Source organism: Drosophila tropicalis, unplaced genomic scaffold, assembly GCF_018151085.1.
Source record: "Drosophila tropicalis isolate 14030-0801.00 unplaced genomic scaffold, ASM1815108v1 contig_463, whole genome shotgun sequence".
Classification (NCBI taxonomy): Eukaryota; Metazoa; Arthropoda; class Insecta; order Diptera; family Drosophilidae; genus Drosophila; species Drosophila tropicalis.
In genome coordinates, this window is record NW_027172929.1 from 2,867,727 (window position 1) to 2,889,589 (window position 21,863).

General features: G+C 36.5%; 1 protein-coding gene across 3 annotated transcripts in view; it reads right to left on the bottom strand.

The window, feature by feature from the left end:
* Positions 1 to 2,292: 2,292 nt before the first annotated feature.
* The window catches only part of LOC137574498 (uncharacterized), a 45,758-nt gene continuing 26,187 nt past the window's right edge, over positions 2,293 to 21,863 (bottom strand). For 2 of the 3 annotated variants that reach the window (XM_068286834.1, XM_068286836.1), the window contains exons 3-6: positions 7,656 to 7,739; positions 7,343 to 7,547; positions 4,182 to 5,530; positions 2,293 to 4,109 (exon numbers count right to left, since the gene is read on the bottom strand). In XM_068286834.1, the coding sequence (XP_068142935.1) occupies positions 2,640 to 4,109; positions 4,182 to 5,530; positions 7,343 to 7,547; positions 7,656 to 7,739 (3,108 nt within the window). In that variant the 3' untranslated portion in view covers positions 2,293 to 2,639. The remainder of the gene's footprint in view (positions 4,110 to 4,181; positions 5,531 to 7,342; positions 7,548 to 7,655; positions 7,740 to 21,863) is intronic. The other variant, XM_068286835.1, reaches the window with a different exon arrangement.

A 21,863-nucleotide genomic window follows, 5' to 3' on the forward strand; every position in this document is an offset into this window, starting at 1 on the left:
GCCGTTTATAAACATTTTGGAGGGCGGGGAAGGGAGGAAGGAGCACACACACACACACGCAGTCGCTCACACTCACTCACTCACTCTCTCTCACACACACGCACACACACAGATATACTTGATGTGAATATGAATATATATATATATATATTTATATAGAATTGTAAATAGTGTTGTGGGTTGCGGATTATACAATCATATGTCTGTTCAGATACGTTTATAATGTGTGTATATATATGTATGTATATATATATATATATAGTAATGCATATGTATGTTTGTGTGTATGTATGTAGGTATATAGCAATTATAGCAGAGGATTATAGGTTCGATCTGTATGAAGGTCATCTAATGGGCAGGAGTTGAGTACAGTTTTGCTGCAAATTTTTACTAAGAAGGTACAGTACTTGTATATATATATATATATATATATACATATAAATTTAGATGCTTTTGCTATAGTTCTTTTGTTTTGTTTTTTTTTTGGTTTTTGGTTTTTACTTCTCATCATTTTCTTTGTATATAAGCTGGAGAGTTATCAAACTAAATTAATCTTAGAAAATTACAACAACAGAAAAATAAAATAAAATTTCACAAAATTTGTAAATCCAAAAAAATAAAGGAAAAAAAATATACAATTTTTGGTCGCATTTTATAAAAATAAAAATTTCTTTTTTTTTTTTGGGTTTCTCTTTTTTTTTGCTAAAAAATATTGCACATTTTTTTTTTTTTTGCCTTTTGAACTCTATCAAATATCAAATTTTTGTTCTTTATATAGCATAATTATCATATGTATATTATAATTATTTATGTATATAGCTTAGGGGTACATCGTATATATGTGTTTTTTTTTTTTTTTGTGGGAAAATTGTGGTTTACATTTATATTTTAACATTCAGACATCAAAAAAAAAAAAAAAAATCAATCAATCATATATTGAATATCATATGTATAAGTATTATCCTCATTATCCATTATCATTTTAGCGTTAATCGTTATCATTAATCGTTCGTTAATCATTAGCTGTTCTGCTGGCTGAAGAAGGGAAATCTCTCTACTCTCTCTCTCTCTCTCTCTCTTTCTCACTCTATATATCTCCATCTCTGTCTATGTGACGTTGGTGGCTAAGTGAAATTGTCTGTCTATAGAAAACAAAAAAAAAACATTTGGGAAGACTCATGAAAAGTAAGTAATATTTGATTGATTGCATTGAAAGTGTTTGAAAAAGTTTTTGTTATTGTTTTTTTTGTTTCTGTTTTTTGTTTTGGAAGACTTGAAATGTTTTTAGTTTAAGAGAAGTTTTTGTGCTTTTTAAGTGGCCATTAAATGCAAAAATGAAGAGTTAATTAGCTTTCCATTGGCATTCCTTTTTGTATATCTACTGCACTTGCTGCAAACTACATTTTCCAACACTAGAAAAGTGTATTTCATCTAGACATTGCCATGAATATATTCTATATTTGTAAACTTTTGATAAATGGGAGTATGAAACACCAACAAGCGATGCAAGGTTTGAATGAGTACTTATAAATAAATAGAAAATAACAAAGCATTAGATTGGGTATATGAATATTCAAAAGCCCTAATGAATCATTCGATTATTGAAAGGTCTGACAACTCGTTTGAATAAGTTTATAAAATAAACAAATATTGATATTTGGAAAAGTAAATGGAGTTATTTAGAATAGAATCGAATCATTTGAGTCATTTCAACTCATTTTAATCCTTTAAATGAATTCATAGAGTATAATTTTAAGTTTGTGAGTCATTTATGCAACGACAAGGATAATTTCTATTCATACTCGTAGAAATCGTTACATTATGAATACCCAATTTGATCGTTTGAATGTGTTTATAGAATTTGTGAGTTGTGAGTGACTAGATAATACATTTATTCAAATACAGCGAGTATTTATATTGCTATTCGTTTCATTATGAATGGCCTAGTTGAACATTTGGAAAATCTCTTATTTATTGAAGCCCTTTAAACAGCATTTGCATTAGTTTCATTAACTTGGCCATTTCGGAAATTAGTTTTAGGAGAGAAGGGCACAAAAGTCTAGTTAATGGAATCGAATGTTTCAATTCAATAGAAAATATATAGTGTATATATGTTTAAGCACGAATCCAACGTCACAAAAACCAACAATCGCTTTCTCTCTCTCTCCCTCTCTCTTCGACTGACTGACTATATGCTTAGCTGCCTAATTATTGTGGCGTATGAAGCATTCTGGGCTAGCTTAAGTGTGTGTATGTGTGTATTACAATAGATCTGTTAAAGTATTACATATATGTATATGTAGGGATGTATATTTATATCGTACACATAGTAAATCATTGCTATTAGCATACATTTATATTAATAATTATATGTATATAAGATAATCCCCAACTTAAATGACATCTAGTGCATTGCTTAGCCATATATGTAAGTATGTATATATATATGTATATAGATTGATCAATCGATTAATACAAACTATAATTTCCCTTGCCCATACTTTTGCTCTAAACTTGATTTAAACTAGAATACAATTTGGTTTACTCTTTTTGCTTTTGGTTGCTTGTGTGTATGCATGTTCTTTGTTCTTTGGATTCATTTCAGTTTCTTTACCATTTTCACTTGTTATTCTGCTTGCTTATAAATTCGTTTCAGTTCTATGCGGCGCCAGGACGCCAGGTTGACCATTGGCCACAGCACCGCCAGGAGCGGCCATACGTACACGTTCACCCACACCGGGACCCAGGAGACGAGTATGCCTCACCAGACGAGATGCTGCTGCCGAGCCGTTTAGAGTCTGAGAGCCACCAGCTATGCCATCTATGCCATCTATTGGTGGTGCTCCGGCACCAGCACCAGCACCAGCCGATCTCATGGACCATTCATTCTGTTTGAGTAGAAATTGCTTGACATTATACTCCATTTGTGCTATATCCACATGCTGGGTTGTTGTATGCAATTCCGCTTGAATCGAACGGGTCTTATCTGTATCATTTGGATAATATTTATAGTTGAGTATATCACACGTGGGCTGTTCGGGGCAGATGAGAGATGGGGAACCCGATGATGAGCAATGCTGTGAATCGACAGGGGCAAAAGTGGCATTTGGTATTTGCTGCGGATTTGCGATCGGATTCGTCGATGATGTCAATGTGGTTGTGGTGGTTGTGGTATATGCCACTGGTAGACCCGAACGTGTGGTTCTTCGATAGTAGGTAGTACATAGTTCGGCCTTCTTTGAACCATTGGCAATTGTAATGTGCTGTAGTGGTTGCTGTTGCATCTGTTGTTGTTGTTGTTGCTGCTGCTGCTGTTGCATCTGTGGTTGTTGCTGTTGATCTAGCAATGAATTGCTAGTTATATCAGTTTTAGGTGATAAAGAATCCTCTGTAGATTTGCCAGCATCTGGATAACCATTTGTTATTTGTTGCGGTGTCGTCTTATAACCCGAGTCCATTGATAGTTTCTCTATAGATATGGAATCCATGCGATCTAATGTGGAATATGAACTCTGCCTCTCGGTGCCAGAATTCGAATCCCTCGCTATGGTAGTCGGCTGTTGTAGGGACCTTTGCTCCAATTGTTGTGTATTATGCTGTACCCATTCGGCCACACGACTCAATTGCTGACGACGCAGCATTACACTCTCCTGATAATCGATGGCATCGCTTAATGAACTGGAATTAGCCGAATGTTTTGGTGAATTAACCAATTGGCCACCACCAACTGCCACACCAACAGCAACACCTCCAACTCCTGGCATATCGCCAGCTTTGTTTGCCATGGCAATTGGCTCTATTTTGGTATCCATTTTCTCAGTCTCTTGTTGCTCGACTTGGGGCTCGAGTACGGGTTGCAGGGCCACAGTTTCATGTGGTGTGGCTGATCCTTGCCAGGCCTCAACAGCGGATGCGGCATTACTCTCCTTCGAAGTGATGATATCCTTGCCATCGTTGAGTTCCTCATCGAGTAACCGTTCACGTCGCTTATAGATAACCGGTGTATAGGTCTCAATGGACTCGAGATTGTCTAGCAATATGTTACTCTGACCATTCTGTTGGATGCGCATCGCACAGAGACGTGGTCCACGATATTTGGGATTTTCCGCCTTAACGATAGAGAGAGAGAGAGAGGAAGCATGAGATGTAATCATTAAGAGCCAAGACATATTTATACTTACCTTAATCGTTTTGATTAGATTCCTATTGAAATTCTCAAACATTTTGGCCCCTTCACAGCTGCTGGTCTTATTGCTCCATAAACTTTGAACACTGCCCGAATTGGCAGATGATTTCATTTGATTGCCACCATTAGTTGCTGCCATTGGCTTGGCCATGGGCAATGGCTCACACACATCCTGTAGCTTTGTGGCCGATCCCGACAATGGATCACTCTCGGCACCCGCCTGTGATATGGATGACAATAACGGTTTACTCGCATCATCCTCGACAACGAGCAACTCATCGGTTATGGCAGCAGCAACAACAGCAGCAACCGTGGACGGAGCCACAGCAATGGCTGAGCTAGTGACTGTTGCATTCTCAAATTTGTTTAGCAGTTGCAATGCTGTGCCACCGCCATCGAGGAATCTACGCTGATAGCCATTCCTCAATTGGCCAAGATTACTGGTCTCTAGCAGATATTTCTCAGCTGCATATGCACCCAAATGTGTGGTCGGATACATCATGGTTGAGGCTGTTAGCTTACCAACACCATAATCTCCACCTACGCCCACTCCACCGCCAACTCCAACCCCTAGACCACTGACATTGGCAGCTGTAGTGGTTCTTTCGCATAGTCTATGATGACCCAATATGGGATTAACCATTAGATCATCCTTTTTGGCCGGTGTAAAGAGTTTATCCATATCATTGAGATCGGAGACGGAACTTTTTGTTTCAGAAATAACAGAATCACTAGACTTAACCAATTTCATTAGATATGGACTATTCGTGCGTGATGGTGAATTCAGATTGCTGTGACAACGCAGACAAAGTTGGGCGCCCATTGGCGTTGGCTCACTGCTGGCCAGGGTGGAGCTATGCTGCTGCTGCTGATGATGAAGTAATTGATGTGGCGTTTGTGTGGCCACTGTATAGGAACGTGAGACATCGGCAAGGACTTGCAGATCCTGTTTATTGCATTGACATGTATCGCAATGTTTGATCTCATTCGCTTTTAGTTCATCTTCCAGAAATTTGGCCATTATTGTTGGAGATATCATTTCGGGATCGGTATTTGTTCCACCACCGGCTCCTTGACCATTTATCGATGAATTCGAGCAATTGAATTTATTATTATTACTGTTGTTGCTGTTGTTGTTGTTGTTGATGTTGTTCTTGTTGCTTGGTGTGCTATTGTTGTTGTTGTTGTTTATGTTGCTTGTGCTATTATTGTTGTTGTTGTTGAGTAGAGTATCCTTTGTGGCATTCTTGTTGTTGTTGTTGTTGTTGTTGATGCTAATGTTGCTTAGATTATTATTGCTTGTCGCCTGTGTCAATTGCTGTGAGCCATTTGCTGCATTACCATCTACAGTAAGTGCAGAAGAGAGGGGAGATGGGTGGGTACAAAGAAGAGTTCGTTAGTTAATGGTTTATATTAAATACTTGTTTTCATTCAAAATTGTTCAAAATTTGGCTAAGGAATTACATGACATGAAAATTGCTTTAAATTTCTTCTAACTAGCCTTTTACCCTGTCATTAATACCCTTCTAACAAATTTGATTCAAATCACATCAGAATATATTTTAGAATACGACTTTTGGCATAAAAATGCCTCTAATACAAGGGTATTGAAATTTCGGCTAGGCCAAGGACTAACACATCCTCAGCTCATTTGAATTATGGCTAATTTATATAATTTTATTTATTTCTCCTATTTTCGTTTTGAAATACATATATGTGTTTGCCCAACAGTTTTTTAATTGAAATTATTATTATTTATTTCCTTTTTTTTTTTGTCACCTATCAAGATGAAAAATTTAATAAAATACATAACGAATGCATTTTCATTTCGATGGAACTTATTTTCAATATGCAATGTATGTAAAATTTCATCATCAAATATTTAACTGGCATCATATTTCAATTATGAAAAAATTCATCAGAAAATTGTTTTAGCCAGAGAACAAAAACTAAACATTCCTTAGCCAAATTCAACACACACACACACACACACATACATGCACATATTATAATAAATTGCATACAATAAAATCAACAAATATGTAAATATTTCACAACTACGTAAAGTAGATTAAAAAAAACATTTAACAAAAACAAAACAAAAAGGTGTGGGGAGGGGGGGAGAAATAGTAATACAGTGATACCTCAATAAAACGAATCTTGAGTTACGTCCCTATAATCCAAAAATTTTATAAATTTTTCACTGATTCGTTGTATTGAGGCTTCAATGTATACGCATACGAAGGCTAAAATTGTAGTGCCAAGTTAGTTACAGCAAATTGAAAGTGTAATTAAGGCAGCAGTAAAAACAAAATACAAAATAAAATAAACAAACAAAAACAAGTAACACAAATTAAATGAAAATGCTGGGGCAATTAATAAAAAAACGCAATAATAAAACCAAATATTAATTGCAATTGTAAATGAAAGAAGAAGCGGGAAATGCGAAATGAAGGATACGAAAGAAGGATGTTTAGATACTGTGAGATACTTATTTAGTTTTTGGGGTGTGCGCCTAAAAGATGCAACATTAAAATTCAAAATCATAAAGCAAATAACTTCGATGCACCGAAGATGTAAGATATTCTTGCATATCATTATCTATATCTGTCCAGTCATTTGGGCAAATGAACAACCAGGATCCGGGCTCGAATGCCAGGCTAGTGTATGGATGTAGGTTTCGTCTAAGCCGAAGGCCTTAGTTGCTAGTGCTTGTAAAATATAGTTAGGTTGATAGTTTACAACTATATCCTATCTATATCTCTATTATCCATGTATATATACAAATTCTAGGTAACTATTGCCAGTCTCTTGGATATTTGTAATAGATTTCATACTTTGCGAATTTGATTTATGTAGTTTCAAGTCTTTTTCAATCAATTTAAAACATTGTCTAGCTCATGGTTAGAATATAGAATATCGACTTGTTTATTTAGTCAACCTAAAACAGACAGCTAGAAAATCTATATAAATAATTTATGAGAACAGACAGACAGAGAGAGATAGACAGACCAAGGCAAGAATATAGTCTTCAAAATAAAATACGGGGAGAAAATAAATCAAATAATATTGGAAGAAAAACAACAAAAAAAAAAAAATTAGAAATCAATATAAAAAAAAATAAAAGAAATCATAAGAAAATCATGGTCTACTAACACTTACCAAGTCCTCGCATGGAATATACCATGGCTGTGGGCGGAAATGGGCAGGCCGCTGGCGGTGGTGAATCGGAGGCCGGAAGCACTTTATAGGAAGATGTTGTGACCACGCCCACACCGCTATTACTGCACTCTGAATCGGAATGGGAATTTGTTTCCAATCTCATATAGGCCGACACTTTCGACTGTATATCAATGGGTAACTGTTTGGTTGGTAAATACAATAAAAAATAAACAATAGATTTATCCATAATTCATTCAAAATACATGTCAAATTGGTTGGTTGGTTGGTTGGATGGCTGGCCACTTACCGAGGACACCTTTTGGGGGACAAAACTGTCGGGCTTACATTGCAGCAACTGTATGGCAAGACTAATGTCGGCCTTGTAGCGTTCCTGCAACGAAAAGGGCACAAACGAAACAAAACGGATGAGACTCTCAGATAAGAATGTGACGGAAGTTGGTAAGGTTGTTCAGGTTGTAGCGACCAAGAGAATGAGCCAAGTGAACGCGTGTTGGTTAGTTTATTTAGCTTCTTTTGGACACTTTTTGTTACGTATGCAAATGTCAAATATGTTTGCTGTTGCGGTTAGTTCCCTTTCTTCCCCTCATTCTGTCTCTTTCTCGTTCTGTTTTTCTGACTTCTTTTGTTAGTCTCTCTCTCTTTTTCTCTCTGTCTTTTCCCCTGCATTCCCTAAAACCTCTCTAACATATTGTTAAACTAACTTTTTTCTTCATACAGGGTATTATTTCCGATCAATAGGGTATATGCATTTTTGGTATAACTACAAAGCAAGTTGCAAACTTGCAATATCCTTTCAATGAACTGGATCTTCAACTGGCTGACGTTGCCTCTAAGAATGAGAGAATTTAGACTTTATATAAATAGAATAAAAAGAACCCAATCGAAATGGCTTGCCTATCAATCAATAAATGGACTCTCTTATGAGTAGTTGATGCAATAAGGTTTTGACTTTGTTAATTTTGGCTGGAAAACGTTTTAAATTCATTTCGATTTCAGAATTCACTAGAGAGAAGCAACGACTTCTCTTTTATAGCACTTCATTCAATGTTTTCCTCAAAGCTATCGATTCTTAGTGTTTGAAGCGTTGTGAATTTTCACAGTTGACATTCAAAGTTGGAGCTCTGATACTGCTGATGCGCTTTCTTGGGTAACTAATAGTCGATATATTCAGATCATTCTTAAATAGTCTTAACTTGTGTGTGTGTGTGTGTGTGTGTGTTTTTTTTGTCCCTCTCGTTTCGTTTTTGTTGTCACTTTTGTGTTTTGGTGTCAGCGACAGCCTCAAAAGTTGGTTCTTGTTTTGCTTTGTTGTTGCTGTTGCTGTTCTGTGTGTGTGTGTCTGCGTGATTTTTCCCTCTCGCCGAGAACTTTTAGATGCCTTTTTAAATTTTTACAAATGCTCCTGCACTCGAACTTGTTAAACAAGCAGCAACAACAACAGCTACAACATGCAGCTCAGTTGCTTTAGTGACCCAAATACGAATAGAACCAAGATTAACTTCACCCTTTACAGTGCAGATTTAAATACCCTTTTTCTCTCGTTTAATCTACTCGTGAAATTTTTCATTCTAAAGATTTCAATTTCATCTACTTGAAAAGAAAAGCATTTCGAACACAACAATTTGGATTGAATTCCTTGTCGATTGAGCCCGTGGATATTCCCCTGTTTTGTGGTTAGAGTATTTGCCAACTGTGCAAATGGAAAGAAAACAGGCAACGGCATTTTGCACTACGTTTACCAACACTTACACGCTAGCATGTCCTGGCCCCATCATTTGTTGGCGCCCTTTTTCCCCCCGCTTTGGTTTCGTTTCGTTTCGGTTTTCACGCTGCATTTTCACGCTGCATAGCATTGCAGAGGCACATAAAAAAAAAACAGGATCAAGCAACTGCAAAATGCCTCCGCTTGCATTTTATGTGCTCTGCTTTCTTATTCGTCTTTTTTTTTCCATTTCATATTATTTTTTTCTCAGTTTCTCCCTAGTTAGCCAGGCATTTTTATTATTTTGTGCTCCCGGCAAAGGCATAGAAAAAAAAAAAAAATAAAACCAGAGGGCCGGGGCTAACTTCGACCGCGTCAAAGTTTGTATACCCTTGCAACTTTTTGGTAACTCTTTCCTTACCTATTAGCCATCAATGTGGAAGAACGTTTTATCTAAAAAGGCTTAAGCTTGAGAAAGAAAGGCCTACAATCATAGGAAATAACGAAGATATTGACCAAAGTCACTGTTTTCCACCGATCGTTCCTATGGGAGCTATATGATATAGTCACCCGATCTTTATCAAATTCGTCACAGTCATTAACATATATATTAAATTAAGAAATGTTTAATTTAAAAGCAATCGCGTTAATAGTAACGAAGTTATTTACAAAAGTCACTGTTTTCGACCAATCGTTCCTATGGGAGCTATATTATATAGTCACCCGATCTTGATCAAATTTGGCATAGTCGCTTATAGGCGTAGTAAACTCTCTAATATTAAGTTTCACGACAATAGCTCAGAAAATAACGAAGGTATTGAGAAAGTCACTGTTCGTGACTTGGCCGTTTGTATGGGAGCTATATTATATAGTCACCCGATCTTGATCAAATTTGGCATAGTCGCTTATAGGCGTAGTAAACTCTCTAATATTAAGTTTCACGACAATAGCTCAGAAAATAACGAAGTTATTGAGAAAGTCACTGTTTGTGACTTGGCCGTTTGTATGGGAGCTATATGATATAGTCACCCGATCTTGATCAAATTTGGCATAGTCGCTTATAGGCGTAGTAAACTCTCTAATATTAAGTTTCACGATAATAGCATAGAAAATAACGAAGTTATTGAGAAAAGTCACTGTTCGTGACTTTGGGGTTTGTATGGGAGCTATATGATATAGTGGTCCGATCCAGCTGAATCCGAGATATACAACGCCTGCAGTATATACAAGCCTACGTGCAAAATTTCAGCTCTGTAGCTCTTACGGTCTAGGAGGAGTTTGCGTTGATCCAGACGGACGGACGGACGGACGGACGGACGGACGGACGGACGGACGGACGGACGGACGGACGGACATGGCTAGTTGAACTCGTCTCGTCGTGCTGATCAAGAATATATATACTTTGTATGGTCGGAGATGCTTCGTTCTATGCGTTGCACACTTCTGACCAAAATTAATATACCCTTTTTGCAAGGGTATAAAAAAATTGCATAAAATAAAATGAAAATAGAAATGAAATAAATTGTAACGAGCATAGAGAGTGGGCAAAAGGGCTAAACTCCCTTGGGGTCTGGCAAGTGGCACCCAAAGATGAGGCATTGACTGATCGAGCCATATAGATTTGATACAAATATGTCCGATTAGCCAAGTCAATAGATTTAATCTGTGTGTCTAGACTTAATGGGTATATAAAAGATTGAGACAAAAATGACTTAGTTCGAAATCTTTTCGAAATCTTGAAATTGCTCAAAAGTGATGAAAGAGCTAAAAATTCTGAAAATATTTAGATTAATGGGTTGCGATTGCCGCATGTAAAGGAAATGGTAGTAAATTCATGGCTCTTTAGGAACATTCAGAGTATCAGAAACTGTGTACTAAAAAGCCCTAAGTCTTCTATTGATTGTCATATTTAGTTGTATTAAGTCTCATTATCGAGTTAACCTATTGCTATATAGTTAAACAGTTAACAGATAGATCGAATAGGTTGCTACATTTGTATATATGTCTTTTTCTGTGGGACATCAGACATCAGGTATTTCACTTGCATCTACTTTATAGTTAAGTGGATAGCCTTTTTGCAGGTTTATTTCGAAAATGGATCGAATGGAGAACCAATCGAAATCGTGATCTATCAGCCAAACAATTTTCATGGACACTCAAATTCAGTTGGCGAAATGGTTAGTGCATTTTTTTGCTCAACACTCTTCAATTGAACGAACCACAGCGTCCCTTGCACCACACAGCACCCCTTTAAGCCTGTGGGTCATCATCAAGCAATGCTGCAGAGGCACTTGAAAGACAGGGAGAGAGTGAAAAAAGGAAAACAAAAATTTCCCACGTTTTGCGGCATGAAAATGCAAATAAATTTTCAACTTTACAGGCTTTAATGAAGTGTCCGTTGGATGGGGAGAATTGTTGTTGATGCCGTTGAGAGGTGAAATGGCATGGGGTTGGGAGGGATGGAGTTAGAATGCCTCATCGAGTAGAAGCTTGGTTCGTCCATTTGCCAAAGTACTTCAAGGACCAACCACCCTGAATCCTTGCACATACTATCTTTTTCACTCTCTCTCTCTCTCTCTCTCTCACTCCCTCTCTCTCTTATGGCACTCTCATGGTCGCTATCGCTAGATTGCTTTTATTGTAAATAGGAAAGCTAAATTTAAAACGTGCCAACAGAGGCGGCGGCAGCAGCGGCCATCGATTCGCAACGCTTTTAATTAAAACAAGCGCAAAATGCAATATGAGGCTGATTGACATGTGGGCGTGGCCAGATTGCAAGAGCCACATATTTAGCATAGTATTCCACATACATACATACATATGTATGTATGCACATACATACATACATATGTATGTATGCACATACATATTCTGTGGCTCCATCCATGTTTGCGCGTTTGTGTGTGTGTGTGTGTGTATGTTATTGGGATAATTGAATCATTAGCGCGTGTTGCAAATTGTATGCATTTAATTAAAAAATTCCCTTACCACATATGGCTCCTTTGCCAGAAATGTCATTGTTCTAACCACAACCAGCGATGCTTCTAATCAAACATCATCAATAGAGCATTAATTGGTATGATGACAACCAAGCAAACAGCAACAAGCAACAAGAACAACAACAACAACAACAAGGGAAACAGAAGAGAAGTTATGTGCAAAGAATGCTCATTGCATGTCAATTCATTGCATACTTTGTGGCTGCATGCGAAAAATATGGCGAGGACATTCATAGGCCGCAAGTTTGATTGCCATTTGTTTTTGCGTTCGTTTGGTGTTTTTTTTTTTTTCACCCGCTTTAGAAAACCAAAAGAATGAGCAAGGGAGAGCGAATGAGTGTGAGTGAGTGAGAAAATAAAAATGGTCGTGTTCTCGTCATGGGTTTTGTGCAATTTCACGCTTGTTTGCTGACCAACCGGCGACCAACTGACCGCAAGCCAAAAGCGGAACCAAGGCAATGAAGACCAAAAAAATGTGAGAGGTGGAGAAAAGAGAGAGAGAGAGAGAGAGAGAGAGAGAGAGAGAGAGAAAGAGAGTGTGTGTGGCAGAGATTGAAGGAGCTACACAGGGGGAATGGAGCAGAAAAAATGCTTTTATTGAGTGAGTGTGTCTGTGTGCAAGTGTGTGTGTGTGTGTTCGTTCGTGTGAACCATTTGTGGCGGCTTTTGATTTGCTAATAAAAACGCATTGACATGCAAAAGGCCAAGTTTATGCGATGTGTGAAGTTTGTGAATAAATTTATTGCTAAAAAGCTGTCAACTCATGTGACATATTAATGGAATGAACCATTAAAAGCTTGTTAATAATAGACATTATTGATCTCATGCTTCACCCTGTTTAGACAGCCACAAAATGAGCTGATAATCAGTTAGTATGCAAATCTCTTTCTAAGCTCTGTCAATCTCTGACTCTGCCTATTGATTGCTCTTGCATATGTGAAACATTGCCAAGTTTAAGTTCATTTCGTTGTCACTTTGTTTATTTACAACTAAATTTTACAAGGTGTTAATTATATGGAAAATTTCATTTTTCCATATGCATGTAAAATAAAAAGCAAAAAAAAAAGGGAGAGTATGTCAACTTGTAGGGGAAAAAGTGTCAAGCGAACAATTAAAGCAATTTGAAAAGTTTTTAATTTGTTTTCAAGTACATTATTAATAACTTTTTGCCCCATACATAAGTTAAAGAGTCATTATTGTAAAATGTAAAATGTTGCTAGTTATTCCAATGGAAACTCTTTACAAAAAGTGTTAAGTGGTTAACAATAGACTTTAAAGTTAATAACTTTCACCCTATAGGAACGATTTGTGTTGGATTTCATGGATTTCGTGACATTTGAATTCAGATTCTTTGACTCGCATAAACGTGATAATGTTAATTACCGCAAATCTCTCTCATGTACGTTAAATAACTAGCTTGTAGTCCGTATTTATGTCATTTCGTATCCCCAGCGTGTAGGTTGGTCGTAGGGCTCATGCTGCTTCTGTTGCTGCCCCAGCAGCTATTGCTCTCTGGCGAAGCATGTGCACAAATATTATGGTAAAATTATGTATATGGCACAGTTACCTACTCTTCAAATGCCTCACATACACACCCACACACACACACACACACACATTTATACAGTAGGGGAAAATATGCTTTTTCCTCTGTGCTAATTAAGGTTTTTAGTGCCTTAAAGGTCGACCAACCGCAAAATCAAAACCGCAAATGCAAAATGTCAACTAAATTATGAGAAAATTAATTTTCACAAATGACAAGAACAACAACAACAACAGCAATAACAATAGCAGCCGCAAATAGATAGAGAGAGAGAGAGAGAGAGAGCCATATAGAATAGAGATTGCATAGTAAATTAAGTTAAAAAGACGGAGGGAGAGAACCAGAAGAACTAACGAAATCTAATTAGTTGCTCAAAAGCTTGGTAAATGCAGCAAGCATGCTAGATACAAGATACAAGATAGAAGGGGCGAGGGGCAAGGGGTGGGCAAAACCAGACACAGAGTTGAGTAAAGTGAATCTGCATGTCATTCATGTCAGGACATTTAATGCAAAAAGGTTGCTGACTATGCTTTAGGGGGACATACATACATATATAGAGTTCTCGTAGGCAATAGCCTTTGCCTCCCTCCCTCCCTCTCTCGTTCCATTACTCCTTTTTCTATATAGGGTGTCCTTTTTAATTCTGACTGTCTTGAGGCAGCCTCTAACTAGTTTTACATAAAGAAATCTGACAGCTTTTTGATATTAAAACTTTGTATTGTAATTCCCAACTAGTTTAGGCCTTGCTAAACGCCAGATTTGCTATATTCACACAGATTAGTTGAGAATATTTTCTCTTGGTTATCGATTTCTATTCTTATGAGTTTAGATAAATTTACACCCACTAAATGAGAGCAAAAGGGGAACGGCAACCTATATGAAAAGCTATGCCAACCACCATTTAGCCATTAGTATTTAGCTTTAGTGCAATTTGATTTCAAGATTTATGGGTAGATGGAGGAAGGAGAGGAAATTTAAAGCTGAAATTTACAAATATGAGAGTTGGGACAGAGAGCTAAAGGGTTTTAAGTGTCTACCTTGTTTGCCTTAATCGACATTTTGGAATGACTCTTATGGGTCCAGGCAAAAGAACAACAAATTTTATTGCATATGTTTGGGGTGGGGGCAAATGTCAATGCAAACACATAACATATACATACATACACTCTGAATGGACATGAAGTTGCCTACTAAAATTAGCATAAGCGTAAACATTGCCAAGTGGTTTTCTCTTCTTTCATCCTCTCTCTCACTGTCTCTCTCTCTCTCTCTCTCTCTCTCTGTTTTTCCTTGATCTCCTTCTTAAAGTCAAAGCATTTTGTTTCTGACTTTCTTTTTCCTTTATTTTTTGTTTCCATTTTTGGCAGGGGATAAACATTGCCTAATGCCAAAAGCAAATAAAAGTGGTCAACCCACAGAATTGAGAATTGAGGATTGCCAAGCTGACAGAGTGACGGACTAACAGACTGACAGAGGGCAGGGACGGAAAGAGTGACAGAGTGGCTGGAGTATCTTTTGATGGAACGGGGTAATGTGCGCTTGTGCGTGGAAAATGTAGAATTTACATTTTTATTTCACACAAATAATATGCGACACATGGGCAATGGCAATGGAAGGACTATCAAGCGACACAAGACCAACAAATGGAGGCCACAGCACATTTCCTTGACAGCAAAAAGAAGGCAACTTGTCAATACTCTTTGCAACAATTGAAATGTATTATTATTTTGAATTAGATGTTTTATTTGACTATCATTAACAGATCTTTAAGTTTAAAATTTCAACAAAATTTCTTTTCAGATTAGTTTATTTTAGATGTATTGCATTTCGATCAATTTACAAAGTCCATATGGCCAAAGTTTTTTATATTTTTTTTGCCGTCCTCGCAATTCTGTTTGTAGTACAAAAGCAAATCCAAAAACTAAAGCAAATCATTGAAACTTGACTTGGTCGCATCATTTATTCATCACACACTAACACAAGAGCACACACAGACACACACACACACACTCACTTAGAGGACAGAGACAAAGTATACACACTTGAAATGACAGAAAGACATGGGCTATACATTATTATATGAAGGCCCATCCATGCTTACTACATATCCATATCCCATGTTGAGACATTTCAAATTGTGTGCACAAGTCGGTCAATCATGAAAATGGTCATAAATATACATATACACATTCATATGTATGTGTGTGTGTGTGTGTACTTAGTTGTGTGTTTTATGTTTTGCTTCGATTTCAAAGTGAACCATGTGCTAAAGTGCTACCCAAAAACCAAACCAAAAGTCATCCCCAAAATGTATGTTAGTTTCCTCCCATTCTCTATCTCTCTCTTCCTCTATCTATCTATCTCTCTTCTTTGTGTGTGTGTGTTTGTGTGTGTGTGGGTAAAGTTTTGATTTATTTGTTGTGTTAATATTTGAGGTGAAAAAGTTTTTGCAGTTGAGACTTGTTCAAAGTCATTTCAGTAAAAGATAATCAATGAAGTTTGCTAAATTTACCTGAAAAATTTGTTTAAATTTTCACCATGTTTTTTTGCCTTATGCCTTGAGGGTTGTTCTTCTCATTTCAATTTGGATTTACATATTTCTTTTCTGTTATTTATTTTCTTTTTGTTGAATTTTCTTCACCTGCGCTGCCTTTTCTTTATTTACATTTATATTTATATACATATGTATGTATGTATGTATATACTTTTTTTATTTAATTTTTTTTTTCTTCTTCTTTTTGCCCATTTCTTAGCAAAAAGCAGATGTAATTATTTTTAATGAGCGACTTGCAAACATTACACATCAAACAGTCTCGAGAGGGGGGTAAAACTTTGTGGGCAAAAGGGGAATGGGGTGGTTGGGGGGCGGGGTGGAGCAACTTGTTTATGTGGGTCGAAAAGTTTATACACAAAAAGATGTTGAAGAATAAGAAGACCACGAAGAAGTAGAAGCATTAAACAAAAACAAAAGGACACACACACACACACACACACACACACACACACACACACACACAAAAAGAAGTAAAGTCAAAATAACAAAACACAAAATGCCATCATCAAAATCTTTTCAATCTGAAAATCTAAATATTGTAACATCATCAGCTAAGTGACTTCATTTACCTCGCATACATACACACACACAGAGAGAGAGACATATACACCCATACAAAAACCAATTTAAGTTTAAGGTCAGTCATAAAAAAAAGCCAAGAAATTTATATGGATAAAAGACAAACATACTTTCTTTCACTCTTTCACGCTTCTTGTATTTTATGTGTGTGTGTGTGTGTGTAAGTGTGTCTGTGTATTATGTGCACTAATTTGAGGCTTGTGTTTTAATTAAAAAGGACAATATATTTGCATGACAAGGATGTCTTGCCGTAAGGTAGAAAACGCAGCTGACATCAGGTCATCAAACGGCCCAGGACACAGTCAACATTTAGATAGCTTATGAGTTGCTGCAGACAAAAGTCTTAAGTAATGTGACACATGTTTGTCAACTAAATTTTTGTTCAATTGAAATGCTTGCGCTTAAAAGTAGGCCACACTTTCTGTTTTTATCTATTGTCTGTGATTTTAGAGTTCAGACTTTTAATTCTTGTTTTCGATTTTCTTATGATTGAAATGTTAATTCATTTGACCAGAAAATAGGAAAATTCCTTGTCTCTTCATTAAAGGCAGTTCAGTCACTTCCATTTATTTTATTTAAATTGCCTTTCAGATGTCAAATAAAGTCAGAGTGTTTTTTTGTTTTTTGTTTTCTGCAAATAAGTTAGATTGAATTGCATGGTTTCTGATAATTTTATTTTGCTTAATTAATTTTATTAACCACAGCATATGATAAAATTGTTTGCAGTAGGTTTTTTCTTTCTTTACTTTACTGCATGACATTTTAATTATTGAATTTGCTCTTTAAATTGGTAACTTTCAATAAATTGAAATCGAGTCTGGAAATATTTCTTTATAGTTCTTTTATATCTTTCTTTCCTTTAAAATTTCATTTATTTCTTTGTGATTCATGAGAAAATCAATTCTAGAGATTCGTATATGTAATTATAGTTGTATATATATATATATATCTCACTTTATATCACACTGCTCTTTATATTATCCTTTGAAATGTATAAAAATCACGACTATAAATGAAAAAAATAAATTAAATTGACGGATCGATAAAAAACAGATTTTCATAAAAATGCGCTTCAATCAAAAAGGAAGCAGAGCAGACATCACGCACAGCACACACACACACACACACACACACGCACACACACCCGGTCGACCCATCACATTGCGTAAGCGATACGTGCAAAAAGAAGGGACCCTAAAAAAAAGGAATCACAACCAACAACAACAAGAACAACAATGATGATGATGATGGCAATGCCAACGATGAGGAGATGGACGCCAAGGACGATGTGAATGACGATGAATCATGCAGCCAGTTGGCGCCGAATGTCAAAAACAATGCAATGCAAAAATTATGATTTACAATAACAAAATGCCAGACCCAACAATAACGCGTAGCAGTAATTACAAATGTCGGCAATCTATATACATATATCCATACATACATACATATGTATATTCATCGGTACATACGTTTCATTTAGCCAAGTTGAGATGCAAAACAACAAATGGAAACACACAAAAGTTGAAAAAAGAAAATTTATTTTGCGTGTCAGGCCAAATATGCGAAGAATGAGCAAAAAACAAAACAATAAAACAAAAAGAAACGAAAAACCAGACCAAAATGAAGATGAGAAAAAACTCAACCGTAGAGACGGAGTCTCTGTGGTGTGTGGAACCACAAAAACACTCAACCATACAAACACCCACCCAAGCAACACACACATACAGACACGGGGGAAGCGTTAAGCAGTTGCAATTAGTGTGGAGGAGCCTTGCTTAAGTGGGTGGTGGGAGGGGGCGACAACACAAAAGGTTTCTGGCATTTCTCGTAACTTATGTAAATGGTTTGGAGTTGGGTAATAAATCTAATAGAAAGGTAAGAGATTGATTGAAATAATGAATAGTCAAAGGTGGTGGTTTAGTCCCTCTCTATGTGTGTGTGTGTTTGTGTGTTGGTATGGGTGTGGGTGAGTGGACTGCCAATATCAATTAGTCAATTCGATTTGGGTTTATTTCACACACACACACAGACACATTGCTCATCTTAATCTACTATTCATTGTTTTAGACACCAGAAATACACAACGTATATGTAGATAGGCAATAGTCTTGAACCTATTAGACAATGATGTTGCAAAACTAAGAAATTGGAAACCCTCAAGTCAATTTTAGAAAAAATGCTTAACAATAGTTAACTAATTGGCCAAATTGTTTGCTCAGTTTGAATTTTGCAGCTAACAACAGCTAATAACTAACATTTTCAGTTAGCTAATTAAATGCCATTTAACACACTTGCTCTAAGTACAACTAAATGTTAAATAATCTCTATGTATATATGTGTGTGTGTGTGTATTTAACGACCAAGTATCTTCAGTAAAAGGTTCAATCAATTGCAACTGCAATGTGGCCACAGTCTTACCAGAAATTGGCATTGACTCAAACAGTGAGTAAGTTAGTTCATTGAACTCTTCTAGTTTTAGCCAAGTTCTTGGCAAAGAAAGCCTAATTGTTGTAAAGGCAAGTACCCATGACTTAAATGACCTAACTATGCCCTTACGAATGAGTAAAAATAATCTTAAAAAAGATCTTTAATAAAGAATGTCATTTGAATATCAACTTGGCAGAAAGTCTTTTTGGGTTCTCTTTTGATTCAAAAACTGAAACTGAAATAAAAACCAAAATGGCTATTGATAAGGGCAAACTCTCAAGCCACTTTCTGAGTTTATTCTTTTCATAGGTTCACTAACTAGCCTTATCTATGAAAGAGAGAGATAGAAAGAGAGAGCGCATTCGATCGACAAGTCTAGTCATTTGGTGGGGGAGTTGGAAGTCCTCTGCTCCCTTTAGTCGATTCCGCATGGACCCACAAAGAGGCTTAACTTTTGGATTCATAACTCCTTTTTAGTTGACTGCCTTCTGTCTTATTTTTGGCATTTCACTTCACCCACGCACCCGAAAGCAGCTTCTGGTGGAAACTTAACTTTTGCCATGCTGTCGCCTTTTTTTTCGCTCTATTTATTTAATATTTATTTCAATTTTATTTATTTACAAAGCCGCCATGCACGAGAGAAAGAATAGCAACAACTAACGCAGCTGCCAGAAACAACAAACAACAGCAAGGAAAAGCATTTTGGGCTTCTCTTCTCGTTCTTTTTGTCCCTTTTTTTTTTTTTTTTTTTTTGGTTGGTTGGTTGGTTGGTTGGTAGGAAAAACTTTGCAATCTTTAGCCAGCCGCAAAAGCCTACAGCTGCTGCCCAGTAACAAGGAGTGTCGTAACAAGGAGGGCGGTGCGAGAACAAGAGAAGGGGGTAACGGAGAAAGGCTACCAAAAGACCAACTAAAGGTGTTTGAAATGTGTTTCTAAAGTGCTTAAAGTGCTCGCCAAACTATTTGTTGTGAATTTGTTTTCAGTATATAGCTATATGTATGTATATATACTTTGTTGGGTGACTGTGTGGCAAAAGATCGAAGAAAGTTTCCATTTCGACGTTTTTTTTTTTTTTACCATCCCCCCCGCCCTAAAGCCGACAAGCCCCTTTATACTTTTTGCTCAATGGGTGATAATGTGCACAAAGTAAAAGTAAAGCAAAAGAACGAACAGCAACAACCAGCAACGTGTTGTAAAGCTTTTACACTAAACAACAAAGTTAAGCTGCTTTTTTGCTCGATTCCAAGTTTTATGGCAACAAAGCACTCTCAATGTTTCAAAATGTTTTACAACACGCACGTGCAATGTGCAAAAACCGAACAACAAAAGCATCACAGAGTCAGACAGAGAGAGAGAGAGAGGGAGACAAAAAGAGTGAAAGAAAAGTATCTCATGGCCTCTGAATGATTGTAAATATAAAATACAAAAGGGATAAACTGTGTATCTCTGTGTAAATATAACGATAAAATGTTTCAAATATATATGTATATATAAAGAAGCTTATGCATTTCATAAACAAAACAAAAAAGAGAATGTGATAAACCGTATAAAGAAACAAAAGATTTTATGGCAAACCCAAAAACATCTGCCAGCATCTTAAATTAGCGAATAGTAATCTCGGGGATCAGAATGCCGTCTACTTTTCCCCCACACCCCACTCTTTCCCCATAGTATAGGCTCAGGCTCAGAGGAAGTTGTCGAAACTCCAAGCAGCTGTCGAGAGCTGCTTTCAACTGTAAAATACTTGGACCACTACCGCCTCAAAGTGGCAAGAGTTAACCATCAGAGATATTTGCCGGAAGTGCATCAAAACATAGCCAATCCAATGGAACATCAAACCAAGAGAACTGCAAGCAAGTATTTCATATGTCACATGAAGTTCATTCTCAACAATTTTCCAACAATATATGTATATCGATAGATCTAGCTAGATCTGAAAATAATTTATTAAACGTATCACCCGATAGTCTTAACTACTTAGCACACAAACTGAAGTAGGCTATGAATTGGTTAGGAATCCTTAGTAAATAAAGTCTATTTTAAACCTACTTAAATCTATTTTAAATTCTAGTCGTAGAGCATTTGTGTAAAATATGATTTCCGCAAAATTTGCACAAATGAAATTTCATCAATATTTTTATGATTTGCCTTCTACCACGGAAATGAAATGCATGAAATGCAATTGCCTTGCTCTGTCTTCGAGGCAAACGCCCAATGCAATCATTTCTTTCCTGAAGTGTTTGCATTAACTTCTCTGCCCTGACACGCTGTAGGTGTCTGGTCTTAGTCTTTGAACAACTATTTCGCAAAGAAAATCGATTAAGTTATGCATAAAGGTGTCCTACAGGTATCATGTGTGTCTAACGTGAATATATTCATGCATTTTTCATGCGAATTTTATTAGAGCTACATACTTTAAGGGCATTAAAATTCTATTGGGATCTTTAGTAGAGTACAAAGTGTTAAAAATGGAAACAAAAGGCGCCAGTCGAGTTATTATTTTAATTAAAATCTGTTGCTAAACTGGCTAGTAAATTTTCGTCAGCTAAATCCTAGAAACACCTTTTTAATTGATCATAAAATAATCATTAAAAAACAAACAGACCAGAAACCATGCAAACTATGGGCGATGGGCAAGCCTAAAAGCAGGCAACGAAATTTTTTATTCTAGATATTTACATTCTCGC